We start from the raw sequence: 14,317 nt of genomic DNA on the forward strand, positions 1-14,317 counted from the left end.
ACCCGTTACAGAATTCAACTGAAAATCTATGGGCCAAGTTGGCTTATAGGCCCAAAGCCCATGATTTTTCTGACATCTACAAAACTAGAAAAATCAGAGAATTTTTTTAAATTTTCCTCTATTTTTTAGTATTTTCTTCAATATTCAAAGTGGAATCTTTTCAGAGCTTGGATTACGAAGGAAGCGGTCTATGGTCTTTCCTTGAGCAGGTATCTTCTTCGCATCCCTCTTTGTTGTTTTCTGTGTCATGTTTATTGCTGCGTATTCATAAATTGCCCTCTTTTTTCTTTTAATTATAAATTGGAAATTCGGTTGCTTGAAGCGGCTATAAGGTTTCATGCAAAGTATTGAATTTTTTCCCCTTACAGTTGGGTTCATTTTGGGGTTTACAATTGGGTATTTCTTCACTGCTTTGATAGGTGCCTCCTCTTCTTACAAAATTTATTTGTAAATTTCCCTTTCGTACTGTCTAAAGGTAGTAATATTTATTTGGAGACTGTGTTTTGGATTAAAATCCTACTCGTGATTATGTAATTTCCACTATAAGGGCCGAACCTCTACTCTTCTTACTTTCCAATTCTTATGAGAAGGTAAAGCTTTTAAGTTAGCTTCTGGCAGCTTCTCTCATTCTAGAATGTTATGTTGTTGGTACTAATGGCCTTTCATCCTATAATATTATTTTGTGTTGCACTTTGTGTTTATATAAACGATTATATTCTAGATAAATTCTGAAATTCTTCTGTAGATGCTTTGAGCAAATAGATTTTGGAAGATTATGATAACACTTTTAGATAACAATGCATGCGGAAGCAGAAAATCAAAGAAAAGCCAAAGGACTCCTGAAAACTTTGCCTCCTGGGAAAATCTACTGGTTAGGGTTTAGCAACGCTATTCCCCTCTTTCAATTGAGGGAACATAATATAATTTTCCATATAGGATATTAACTGAAAGTAAGCCTGCTTAGGAGAAATATATGTTATAGTGTTATTGAAAGATGCACAAACTAAGCTATATACTATCTTTTTATGTCAAAAGTATGATTTTTAGAAAAGATTAACGTGCTGCAGGATAAAACAAAATGCAAGGGAGAGAAGAAAACCTTAAGAAATAAGAATGAATAAAAATTATTACTGCAATATTATCTTATTTTCACTTTAAAGGAACCAGATAAATTGGCTTTTGATAATCACAGAATTTCATTTCATGGATATGTTTTAATCTGTAATTTTGCTAGTTCTATCAATCATTCAAATATAATAATATTTCATGACCATCAGTAAAATGCGATGAAAAGCATATAATTGAGTTGTGGCACTTACAAAAGATAAACCTTCTAAACATGCATGATTACTAAGGTTGACATGCTGCAAAAAATGGCTAAATGAATGATGGTGTAACCAAACCATTTGGAAATGTTTTGCAATAATCAAATCCATGGATTAGTTAAAGTGATAGAAGTACTTGAATCATGCAATCTGTTGAAGCTCTGATTCAGTTAAGCAGCTGCAAATCCATTTTCAAATAAACTACTGGATAAGTGTCAAGAACAATCGTGAAGATAAACTCTTTTACTGTGCACTGCACATATGTATGATCGTGTTCATTTCGCTTGACAATAACTATGATATTGTGTGCAGGAGAAGTTATGGGTGAGGAATTATTGGGTTCAAACAGCTCTACAAGTACCACAGCCATCGATTCCTCCAATATAGGCTTTCAGGTGGGTAAATTTCAATAACTATTCCTGAACTTATATGATTGTAACACTACAGTTCTTAAACTTTAAAACGTAACATAAAACCCTCTAAACTTTCAAATTTTGCATAGTAAAATCCCTCTTTCAATCACTGATTTTTCAATTGAAAAATGATATGAACAACTTCTGCATGGCTCTTAATCAACATTTTTCTCTTTTCTCTTATTTAAATTGTAAAATTATTCTCTTTGCACCTGAAAAATCATTCTGTTTATAGTGAGAAAAATAATTTAATTTACACATAACTTGAGAGAGAAAAGAGAAATATTGACTAAGCTCTGCGCTAGAACTGTTCAGGTCAGTGTCTAACTGAAAAACCGACAATTAGATGTTAGAGTGATTTTACTGTGTAAAATTTGAAAGTTGAAGGGGTTTTATATTATATTTTTAAGTTGAGGGACTATAATGCTATGCTAGATAAGTTCAGGGACGATTGTCAAAATTTATCCACTTTCAGGTATATGTGCTCTCTTCAAGTTTAAAAGGTTTTTCTTTCTTTTTGGCTTTCCTTTTCTTATCTATCTTGAATGCGGAAAAATGATCTATATAGTTAACCTCAACTAGTTTGGGATTGAGGTTTAGTCGTTGTTGTTATTATATGTTGTTTTCTTATATGTATTAATCTTGTTTTTCTTTAAGAGTTGGTTGTGTACTCATAGTTCTAAGTTTGGGATTGCAGCTATTGAAGAAGCATGGGTGGAAAGAAGGTACTGGTCTTGGAGTTTCTGAGCAAGTCAGTTTTTCTCTTCTGTGTTTCGGATCTTTATGTTTTGTTAACTTATTTTTTCCTTGAACATACTTTTTTTTTTTTTTTTTTGGTGGGGGGAAGGGGGTGGGTTGCTACTAGAGGTGGCCATGGTTAGGTTCAATGAAATCATTAACTTGAGCCAAACTGTCATAGGACGGTTTGAGAGACGTTTCTTAAATTATTGGTCCAGTTCAAGCCCCATTTTAAAATGATTTGAAAAAAGACAGTTCAAGACGATTTGGAGGGTGGTTTAGGAGCAGTTTGGACAAAAAATTAGAGGAAAATTTAATTAATATGAAATTAAGTTATATTTGTAAAAATATTTTAATTTTTTTTAGAAGTCTTTCCTTTAAAATAAAATTAGAAAAAAAGAGAATGAAATTAATTTATCTTTAAGAAAAATTAATAAGAAAAGACTTGGACTTAATTAAAAATTAGAGAAATAAATAGAGTTGAAATTTTTTTTTCTTGAAGAAATATTTAAAAGAAAAAAAGGTGCATAAGTATCCTTTTGGGATTTAAAGAAACTAAAGTTTCTAGTTCTATTGCTTGCCTTATTTTAAAAATCGTAAGATAAAATTTGATATTTAAAAAAAAAAGCATAAAAGAGAAAAAAAATTAAAATAGAGGATATTGAAAATTTTATTGGGGATATAAAATAATAATAAAGTAATTAAGATAATATTGAAAATTTTAGTGAGTGTATAAAATAATAAATTATAAAAATTGAGAGAGTATTGAGGATTAAATAAAGTGTAGAAAATATTGTCTAGAGAATTTGAGAGAAATTGAAAGAGTATTGGGAACTAAAGAGGGTATCGAGAATAATTTTGTAAAGAATTTGAGATTTATATAAAGGAATTAGGAGTGAGGTGGGGTACTTATAAAGTTTTTTTTATTTATTTAAACCGCCAGTTTGGTCCGATTCAGAACCATTGGTTCAATTAGGTTCAAAACTGTCAGTTCATGGTTTTTAAAAAATATGAACTTGAACCAAATCGTAGGAGGGTGGTTTCAGTCTGGTTTGAAGCTGGTTCTGGTTCCGGTTTAGTTCCAGTTCAAAACTGGACCATGGCCACCCCTAGTTGCTACATTTATTTTCTAGTTTTACCAACTTGCTTTAGATTCAGTGCCGATTGATTTTGAACAGCAAGTCTCTTTCTTGTAACTAATCATTTCATGGGCCAAACAGGGGAGGTTAGAGCCATTACAGGCATGTCTGAAAAATAATAAACGAGGTCTAGGAGCAGATAAAGTGAAGAAGAGGACACCTAAGCCTCTTGAATCTCTTATCGCCAAGGATCAAAATGAGAAGGTGAGGCTTCTAGGTACCTCATTCTGAATGTCTTTATTTTCTCATTTATTTATTTGGAAGTTTAATTGTATGGTCTTCTGAACAAACAATCAAAAACTTAAATAACTCCTTAGAAATACTGCTTAGCAAGGTGAATTTGTGAGACATTTTTAGGACTTGAAAATGGAAAAGGCCTGGTTGAGGAATCAAGTAATGAAATACCTGTGTTCATACTGGAGTAATTGATGAATTCCCTAATTTGAAAGCACAAACTGGAATGTCCATGACAAGCATTCTATTGGAATTCTTGTTTTTAACCACATCGAATGGAGTTTCATGATTCCAAGTGATCAGATCTGCAAAGTTCTCATCGGATTTCCATTTAGGCTACAAACCAAGGGGTGGACAGTTACAATTTGGAAAAGCAGTGCAGGAGGAGATTGTTAATTCCATGGTGTGATATGGGTCTGTTTGTAGAAATGACTTTGCTTGTTTTAGTCTGACTGGTGGCTTCTAAATATGGTGCCAGAGAAAGAAAAGAGCTCAACTTTATAGTTTCACATCTTACTTAGGCCATACCTCTCAAATGAGCCCTCTTATTGCATATGCATTTTTTTTTTTTCCTTCACTTTTTTGAAATATTTTGGTCAACTTCTGAGTTACCCAATTTTTTTTTTAAAAAGAATTTGGGGACAAATAGAAAGTGATTTGATGAAGTATCTTAGATCTTGCATGGTTTACAAAACATAGCGCATGGTATCTTTTGATCCTTGTTATAGATTGATAAGATGGCATCTTGTTACAATTGCTTGAAATTTTCACCTTCATAAGTACTAAATCATGTGTTAGGTTGTATTGCAAATGTTTTGTTCAATCATTTGCCGTGTATTATGAGACTATAAATTTATTATCCTCCATACTTTACTTCTGCTGAATGTCACTAATAGTAATACTTTGTTCAAGTTTCAGGAACATTCACCTTCAAAAAAGTCCAAGACACTTTCTAAGAAACAAAGGAAGATGCAACAGTTAGAAAAGCATTTGCAAGAGAAGGAATTTGAGCGGGCCTTTTATCGGGAGTTCTGGCCAGATAACGTTTGATGTCAGAAATGCATCATCTATTCTCACCAATGTTATATTCTGTTTCCTTCTCTTTCTTCTTAGGCTTTGATTGATGTACAGTTAAGAATTTCTTTTACAGCAATTTACAATTTTATATTCAGACTGTAAGATTGTAACTTCAGACATCTAATTATGCAGGAAGTATCATGTTTTGAATTGCCATTTTCTCGCTCAATTTTCTTTTTTCCTCTTGGCTTCCTAGAAGTCTCAGGCAATCCAAACTGATAAGAATAAGGCGCAATTTTTATTTTTATCCTCAAGTACACGACTGAAGCCCATGTACTTGTACTGATGTGATGAGAGTTTTAACCCTAATGGGGCTGCTGAGTACTGGCTGGTAGCGTTGACTCTCTTTGTTTTTGTTTCAAATTTTGTACCATAAATTTCGATATTATATTAAACGGTAACAAGAAATAATCATGTGTTTATGCACAAATAGAAATTAGATAATGTGCATTTTTCTAAAATACCTTAAAACAAGAGTTACTTAAAAAACTTCCTATACATTCTAAATTATAAGTAGAGCAAATGTTCGATTATGTTCCTCGTGAATTCAAAATGAAAATAGAAAATCTCGAATGCTTTCTGTACATTGTATAAGCTCTTGCTCTACAGTAGTCCGACGTTCATTGGCTTCACCAATTTACAAAGAATGGTGTTCGCATTCATATAAGCAGTATTCACTTCTTTTTCTTATTCTCATCAAGTTTAATCAGCTGAACTGGAGCTGCCGGTATCCTGTTCCACCATTCTCTTAATCGTCTCCGCAACCTATCACTGCTTTCTTTTCTGTAAGGCATTTCCCTTGTGAAGGCCTCTAAGAATACCAATAGAAATAAGTGTCTCAAGGGCACAAATGCAAACATAGCAGCAATGAGAACCAGTAACAGAGCAATCCTTTCCGTAGCCTGACAAACAGACAAACTTCAATAAATAAAGCAGAACGCCGATTAATTGTTAACAAGTATTATTGTTTAGTATAACCTGGTTTAGCAACTCGTAACCATGAACATTGTGAAGCAACTCATAAAACAAAAACCAACAATTAGCAATTTTACTATTAAACGAAACCTCGGCTCAATCCTTCAAGTAAATTGGGGATGTGAGAAGGATGTTAGTCATAGGATTAAAGCCGGATGGTTGAAGTGGGGACTTACTACGGGAGTTTTATATGATCGCAAGATTCCCAATAGGTTGAAAGGAAAATTTTACCATACAGCCATACGACCAGCCATATTATATAGTAGTGAGTGTTGGACACTGAAGAAGTCGTACATGTCTAAGATAAGAGTTGCGGAGATAAGAATGTTAAGGTAGATAAGTAGCCATACTAGACTAGATAAAGTCCGTAATGAGAGTATTAGAGAAAAGATAGAGGGTAGTGCCAATTGAGGATAAGTTGAGAGAAGGGAGATTGAGGTGGTTTGGTCATGTGAAGCGTAGACATACGGAGGTTCCAGTTAAACAAGTAGAGCATATTAGGTTAGAGGATAGAAAGAAAAAAAAAAAGGGGTAGACCTAAATTAACTTGGAGTAGAGCAGTACAACATGACCTAGAAAGTATTACACATTTCTGAGAATTTAACCCAAAACCGTTTAGAGTGGAGAAAGAGAATCCATATAGCTGACCCCAAATTTTTGGGATAAAAACTTAGCTGAATTGAGTTTACTATTAAACGAAACAAATACACAGGACTAGTCTAATTTCAGTCCACTTTCATTTCAAATATTGAGCAAGTCTAAGAAGCTGACAATAAATTTGGAAAAACATATCAGAAGTATTGGTATTCAATATGATCGAAAATAGCACCCTTTTCCCTAGATAGATGGAATTCAGAATGACTAGGGCACGTACCTGTGGGAGGACAGCAATTAAAAGAGCTCTAATCTTCAGGAGAATAATATTCCCAGATTGAATTAGTGCCTCAACCTGTGTGATAGCTTCTTGTAATGTCAGCAGCTGCTCTACAGCATTTTTATTGGGGGGAGCTCTAACTTTGAAGGCCTCTACCGGCTCCTTTCTATTGAAATGCCTACGCAAGAACATGAAAACTGCAGAGCATATGAAAATGAATGGCAACATGTACCTGGTCCAACCCCTATACATCATCATGAATCACAATGTCAAATTTGGTTTGTTAACTTAAGATCTCACAAAAATTTAAATTTTGTTCCATAGACCATAGTGGCATTTATACCAAATCAACAATCATGAATGATACAATGTCAATGACAGTGTTACTAGAAACAAAGAAGTATTGACCTACTTAAAAGAGACCTTTGTTTAAAGGAGATAAAACAATGTAACTTAAATTGCAGAATACACTCATCCCCCATCAATTTGTTCAATTAAAAAAAAAAATCCTTAAAACAGATGATATACTGATATTTAAGGTCAACTTTCTCCCAGGAATAACATGAACAGAAATTATTTGATAGAGTAAGGTTATACGCCTGGTTCCTACCAAATATGCAGTCTCACAAGTCCCTTATTTTTTAATAGAAGATGCTACAAGTTAGAGATCTCATGTTTAGATCACAGTGGAGTTGGCATAGTTATGAGATGGAGGGCTTCTCTTACAGTGTAGTCACAGACCACACAGAGGCCTCCAATACAATGGACTAGGAAAAAGAAAAACACCCAACTTAATTCCAGCCAATGGAAAGCACAAGCAAGGTTTATTACATGCACATTCCTATATTTGACACATTTTCCCGTACCAATAGAAATGTGATTTCATTGCTCAAGAGTTTTGAACAACTTCTAATTCATGTTTATACTATATATGAAGATACCAAAAAAAGATATTCAAAATGTTAATCTTGCACATGATAGCCAATTGCTTTCCAACATATGGCTTCGAAATCATCAAAGTAATCCTCAAGTAAGTCTTTAGTCAGTGATTTATAAACAATTCTCTCCTATTATGGTTGATCCTGAATCAATACTACAGGTTGTTAGGTGGGATGGTAATTATGAATTCTGCAATGGTCATGCCTATATTAAGAATGGAAATGTAGTTAAATTTTTTGTGGATATCATTCCACCTTTGTTTGCATAATGATTTATGAACACTAAACTAGGTCATAGGGTGTCTTATTGTTGACTAGAGCCTACTCGGAATTATACTAGAGTCTGCCAGGAGTTATCTCAGATATGAATTACTTTCTGTTAATTCAATCCAAGTTATTTTAACTTACAATCCAGGCAGCAACCTCCATCTACTGCTAATCCATAATGATTCATCATCAGTCTTCTATGGGTGGCCATATTTTTCAACCAGCAAAGCTGTCACATCTCAAAATTTCAATTGTTTATATAAGTGACCCTCAAAAACCCTTATTCCCAGGGAACTGAAACAGGTTGAACTCCCCAGATTGTACTGGCTGCTCAGTTACCATTACAGCCTTTCTCTAAAATACCTATGCTTAGCAGTTAGCTTCCCCAATCTCCGCAGGCATTTTTTACGTGGGGCTGAAGTCTAAATCTAGGGCTCTCTTATTCTGTAATATTTGTCCTAACTGAAAAACTGATATATGCACTCTTCACCTTTCTCTGCACGTGCAAACCTGTCTTGATATTGTATGTTCCCTTGTATACTGAAAACCCTCAAAAGAGAAAATGGCTAAGTTTCAGGCTGACAGTTGTACTGCAAATTGAGATTAAGCTGCCAGCCTTAAATAATTACCAATATTTGAAATTCTTCATTTCCTTTAAGTTTATTTACTAACAATTCCAAATGTATATATAGGTTTTAAAGACCAAAAAGTGCAATTTTTTAAAGTGTGAAGATAGAAAATTCCAGAAGAGTAGTATATCACTAGGAAACTGATGGTGATAAATCGGATATAGTTCTTTTCATCTATCAAAGACATGACAAGGAGAGCTGGCTATAACTTGGTTTGAATAGAATATTTGTCTTGATTAGGATGGGAAACTTTCATACTAGTCAGGTTTTATTTGATAAGCTATTGAATTGATATCACATCATTACATTATTTTAGAAGCTAAAACTAAGAAACAACCAAGAAGGAAAAACCTTGCCATCAATTGTTAAATGAAGGAAAAGGATCCATGTGATCAACACAACTAACAAAATTACAGCACGTGAAAAGTTACCTTAAAATAACATAGCAGCATAACATCAGAAACACAATTGATTTAAATGGATCTTCCCAAGAAGCCAAGAGTTGAAGACGGCTAGCTAATTCAATGACTGGAAACAGCAGCTCCTACAATGAATAAAACAAGGAAAAAAATTTCAAGTGAAAACAAGAAAATGTCTCCATAGGTCTACATAGGATAAATTCCACAAAAACATTCACAATCACCAAATCAGTAAAATAAAACCCTGATGAGCGTGTTCATTTTAGTTTTTCAGGTGCTGCAAGGGGAGAAGCCAGCACATTAAATTTTCTGGAAATGGTACTCCAATCAAATGACTAACACTGAATAAGTCAAATGACTATCACTGAACATGTCAAATATTATATAAAATAGTAAATGAAAAAAATAAACACAGAGAATGTTTGGGACCCATACATTTAGTTAGCAACTTGATTCATAATAGTGTCATTTATTTGACCTATTACTTAAAAGTTCTTGCTGATTGGTGGCATCCAAAATGGGACTGATTAATTAGGCTTTCCATCTAAATTGGATTTAAAAAGGTTGTCCAAAACTTTCTTGGCAGCAAAAAGAAACTCCTATTTTCATGATTATAAAAGTAGTCAAGCAATTAGATTTACCATGTTAGAAGTCATCAATCAATCTAAAAGTGATCTGTTACTATTTGAAGAAAATTATTGTAATCAACCTTCATTACTGCAACATTTGTATCAATCCCTTCAACCTTCACTTTATCCACAGTTGCCTGTGCAGCTTCAGCTCTTCCAATATCTGACACTGACTGTTTTACAGCTATCTCCAGCGGATTTGTCTCACCAGCGCAAAGATCTCCTGTTGCCATTTCTTCTCCATCAAAATTTGACTCATTTTGTAAAGGAAAACCAAGTCGAACAAGCGTCAGAAGTGCAACTGGTGAAAGTTTTGGTTGCTGTTTTGCATATGCAAATCCTTCAACACTGCGTGGGGAAGCAGTTATATTTAGAAGTGCTAGTCGACTTAACAGAGTTTGCAAGATCATATCTCCCCTGGGAAGACTTTCAGCCAGTTTAAAAGGCAGTACAGTTTTGTAATGGGATGAGAAAAATTGGAAAGATTCTCTGACAGCACGATATCGAAAGATGCCTAGAATAGCCTTTGCAAGTACCTCCAGTTGCTGTGTCTCTTTGAAGTTGTTTTTTCTAATAAACTTGTGTGCGTGCAGGATCTCAAGACATATATCCAACCAATAATCTCGTCGAGAATTACCTTTAAATTCAGGAAACTCGAAATAAACAGGCTCCACTCTGTAAATGTAAGTGCCAGGAAAAATATAAGTTAATGATAAGCTCTTTATTTGTACAAGCAGTCATGTGTTGACACTTGGTAGATAATATCTACAGCGCATGAATCGTTAAAAATTTAAAATTCTACATGACAGGATTGAAGATGCAATAACATACACTGATGCTGATTTATACATCACAGCTTTATCAAAGAGACGAGCACCCAATGGTCCAGTCAATTCTGGTTTTATGACCTGTTTCATATCCGTTGCCAGATCATATCTAACAGCTTTATCATATAGACCAACTCCCAACGACTCAAAGTAGAGAGCACTATTAGTCAATGTTAACCGCCCTACAGAAACAGAAAGTTGATGAACACTAACACAGAACATATGATGGCTAAAATGATACACAAATAATCATAATCTTTAACAAAGTTTAACCCAAAATCAATCCATAACTAGATTGGGTTGACTAAAAACAAAAGAACTATTGCAACTTTGTCATCATCTAATAGGCCATAGCATTAAGATTAAAAAAAAAAAACATTTAATATAACTGGGCTATTCATTTGAGTTTGTATGAATTTGAGCTGGCTGAACCTGGCTGATAATAATTATCCTTTTCAGGGAAAATTTCAGTCCATAATAGATTTTGTTTGGCATTGCAGTTAGAGCTTTTGTTGAGAAAAAACACCATCCTTAATGTGTCTATTAGAGGCCATTAAAAATTGTCATTAAGGTAGATTTGACATATTTGTCATAAAAACTTCCAAAGAACTAAATAGCACTTTTAAACTACTTTTTTTAACAGCACACTTTTTGAAAAAGTGGATCCCAACCTCAATGATAAACATATTGTTAGTACATACAGATATGAACACTTCAACTGTACAAAATAACAATGACAATTTATAATAACATGATGTATCCGTCTGATTCATAGAATTTCCCATGAATATAAATTTGATGACCTAGGTTAATGTCAAAAAACAGAGTTTGCCAAAGGAATGGTTAATAGTCAACAGCCTTGCAGCTCCAGCTCAAGAGTTAACAAAATAAGGTGTGGCTAGAAGAGGCCTAGGATTCAAAATTTTCCAAGCAATAAAAGACTAGGATATATATATATATATATATATATATATATACACACACTGACACATCAATCTTCATATACATAGTCAAAAGCTACACTACTTTAAGTTGCACACAGTAGTGTGCAAAAAAGACATCAATCAAAAGTTTAGTTCTAAATCACAAATTCAAATCACCATGGACACAGAAGATTATTTGATCTCCAGACATTTTATCCACTTTTACCAACTTGGTGACTTACCAGGCCACGCTGAGATTCCAACATGCTGCAGAATTGGCTGAGTTGGAACTGTCCCATCAACATCAAGAATGATCTCTCCCTCAGCAAGCTGAAGATTTACGTTTCCTGGTGTATTTTTTGCAGCTCTAATAATCCTACAGAAAAAAGGAGCCAAATTACTAGATTTAACCAACAAAAGGAAATTTAGGAAGGGAAAGGGGAAGCATTGAGGTAAAGAAGTTTACAGCTTTTTGTCTACATCAGAAATACATTCACATTCTTAACTCACATTCATTTAAGTCTATAACACAACTGCTAGCATTTTCAATTGAAATGTAAAAATAATAGCAGAATCTGAGCCATCTAGGAGGCCTTGGCATCAAATTAATTTAGAAGATACCATAAACCAGAAGCCAAGGCAAAGTTTCAAATCCTATCTTTCGCAAATGCATTAATTTTTATCAGCAATTTAATACAAATTTTGTGTGCAATAAATACATTTTACATGCTTTATTTTTACTTTCTTGTAGCATAACACTTTTTGAGTGCATATAAAAAATTTTATTCAAAGTTTCTTTTGGCAACCAAAAGAGCAACTAAAGATACATTATAAAGATGCAGGTGGGAGAGACACAAATCCAAGCAAATAGAATGAAATGATTCAGGACTAAATTATAAAAGTCTTATGGATGGTATTTCAAATGCTAGCATCAATAAAGACATATAAATAACTGAAACCAACAAAATGGATAGAGACCAATGAGCAAGCTCATACTTGTCAAGGCTGTGAAGGTATTTATCATAAATAAGAAAATGAAGTCGATCGCCTGAAGAGCTTGTGAGAGCATCAAAAAGATTGTGGACAGTCATTACATCTGCAACAACAGCACAAGCTGGAGCTATGCGTGCAAAAGCCTCTCGGCCAACAGTACTTGTGTCATCAACCTGATGGTATATATGGAGAGTGCAAAATCAACACGAAAATGAACGATAAGAATTACACGCTCTAATCCCTAAGACTGCAGGTTATAGCATGACAATATGCCACAACGTCAATGCATAAAACAAGTCAAGAAAGTCATGAAAAGAACCTGAACAGCCATATTAGTGGAACTTGAATAAAACAGTGAAGGCCCGTCCTCATCCTCTTCTAGCCGGTTACTGGGAGAGGCAATTTCCTACAGTTGAAAACAAGTTAAGAGAGCAATTATCAGCCGAGCAAGGGATTATTCAGTCCCCTCGGAGCACATACCCTCCCTCTCTCACATATGCATGGGTCCCAGCCTCTAATAACAGAATTTTTGTGTCTGCACGAGCACTATTTTTTTAGTACTCCAGTGTATATTATAAATTTACCCAAATCCCATCCCGCAGAGCAGTAGTTGAAGAACTTGTAGACTTAAAAAAAGGGAAGAGACGACTCCAATATAACAGTTGCATCAACAAAATACAAATCTTATTCATAGAAATGTAAAGGCCTCACTTTGTGATGCGAATCGATCTCAACACTGGGGGCCTCCCACGCGAGCATCATGTCATAGGTCAAGCGACGGAAGTCCTTGTCGCTCAAATAATCAGGGCGTCTGGTGACCGAATTGAGGGCTTGGTATGAGCAGAATTCAAGGAAGTTCCTAGCGTAAGTGAAAAGTTGCTTAACGCTTTCGGGTAGCTCAATGTCGAAATGATGCTGTAACTCATGCGTAGGGACTCCAAGGATCCTGCAATGCCATTAAAATGAAACTAGAATCTAAGAAAATAAAAAAGAGGGATTTGAGAAGATCTAATCTACATAAATCGTTTTGATTACTTGGAACAGCGAGCGACGACGGAGTTTGCGAGAGGTGATAGTTGAGGAATGGGTCTGGGGGAAATGCCAGGTGAATCGAATGCGCCATCTTCGCTTGAATTTGATGATCTCTTTCTCTGGAATAGCGATTTCAAGGAATTTTGGTGGTTCTTCATGAAACTCTCCAGCATTCCAATCTTAGTCGGCGTTTCCATTTCTTTTATGCTATTTGTCTAACCGATTGATCAAAAATCGCAATTTTAACAAGTTTCTCCATATTCATTTCGTAATGTAGTTGGCTTTCTTCTGTATCCGCGCCAAGCCGTAAGTTGCAACCCCTTTTGCTTCGTTTGGTTATTGCGGTACTGCGAAAAAAAATAATTAATTCTTTTTTATTTTTATTTTTATTTTTTTCGACTTTTAAACGGCAAAAAATATAACAATATTTTAGGCTTTGGGCCCCAAAGTTCAAATTTCTCCTCAAACTTTTCATAATTTTTTATTTAAATTTAAGTAGATTCATTTTTTAGTAAAAAAAAATTTATTATTTTTAATCAAAATAAAAATTAAAAAAATTAACAACGAAAACATTAAACCCAACAAAAAAAATAAATAAATAATCCAAAACAAAAGCATCCAAACCCAAAATTCAAATCTCAAACAACATAGCAATTTTCATATAATAAAATCACCCAAACCCAAAAATAAATCTTTCCAACTGTCATAATGAAAATAAACTTTCTTACAACTGGCGATTTCTTATTAGACATTACTTTTCGCATGACTCACGATTCCTCTTCCCATTGTAAATAAAGATTCTTAAAAATAGAATTATAATAAAAAATTTTGATATATTTTTAAAATATAAAAATAAATATTAAATTATATTATTAAAATAAAAAA

The 14,317-nt window shown here is 34.0% G+C and overlaps 2 protein-coding genes across 6 annotated transcripts; one reads left to right on the plus strand and one right to left on the minus strand.

The window, feature by feature from the left end:
- The first annotated feature begins 59 nt into the window (after positions 1–59).
- LOC110661458 (protein pxr1) lies at positions 60–5,082 on the plus strand. 4 transcript variants are annotated; one of them, XM_021820093.2, is made up of 5 exons: positions 60–209; positions 1,638–1,720; positions 2,436–2,489; positions 3,697–3,819; positions 4,762–5,082. In XM_021820093.2, exons 2-5 carry the CDS (start codon positions 1,646–1,648, stop codon positions 4,897–4,899), a joined length of 390 nt encoding a protein of 129 aa, XP_021675785.1. In that variant the 5' UTR covers positions 60–209; positions 1,638–1,645; the 3' UTR covers positions 4,900–5,082. The 4 variants fall into 4 exon arrangements, with proteins under 4 accessions (XP_021675785.1, XP_058008410.1, XP_058008411.1 ...); XM_058152427.1 differs by lacking the exon at positions 60–209 and adding an exon at positions 262–419; XM_058152428.1 differs by lacking the exon at positions 60–209 and adding an exon at positions 280–419 and having other exon boundaries at positions 4,768–5,082.
- A 280-nt stretch (positions 5,083–5,362) lies between these two features.
- On the minus strand, positions 5,363–13,768 carry LOC110661431 (uncharacterized). Of its 2 annotated transcripts, none has more exons than XM_021820073.2 (10): positions 13,436–13,768; positions 13,112–13,346; positions 12,720–12,806; positions 12,404–12,573; positions 11,650–11,783; positions 10,489–10,666; positions 9,738–10,332; positions 9,041–9,153; positions 6,776–6,953; positions 5,363–5,828 (listed from the first exon to the last, which is right to left on the minus strand). In XM_021820073.2, the coding sequence occupies exons 1-10, from the start codon at positions 13,627–13,629 to the stop codon at positions 5,601–5,603; spliced, it is 2,112 nt and encodes a 703-aa protein (XP_021675765.2). In that variant the 5' UTR covers positions 13,630–13,768; the 3' UTR covers positions 5,363–5,600. The 2 variants fall into 2 exon arrangements, with proteins under 2 accessions (XP_021675765.2, XP_021675759.2); XM_021820067.2 differs by having other exon boundaries at positions 6,776–7,019.
- Between the last annotated feature and the right edge of the window lie 549 nt (positions 13,769–14,317).

The sequence above is a fragment of the Hevea brasiliensis genome, chromosome 1 (genome assembly GCF_030052815.1).
Source record: "Hevea brasiliensis isolate MT/VB/25A 57/8 chromosome 1, ASM3005281v1, whole genome shotgun sequence".
Taxonomy (NCBI): Eukaryota; Viridiplantae; Streptophyta; class Magnoliopsida; order Malpighiales; family Euphorbiaceae; genus Hevea; species Hevea brasiliensis.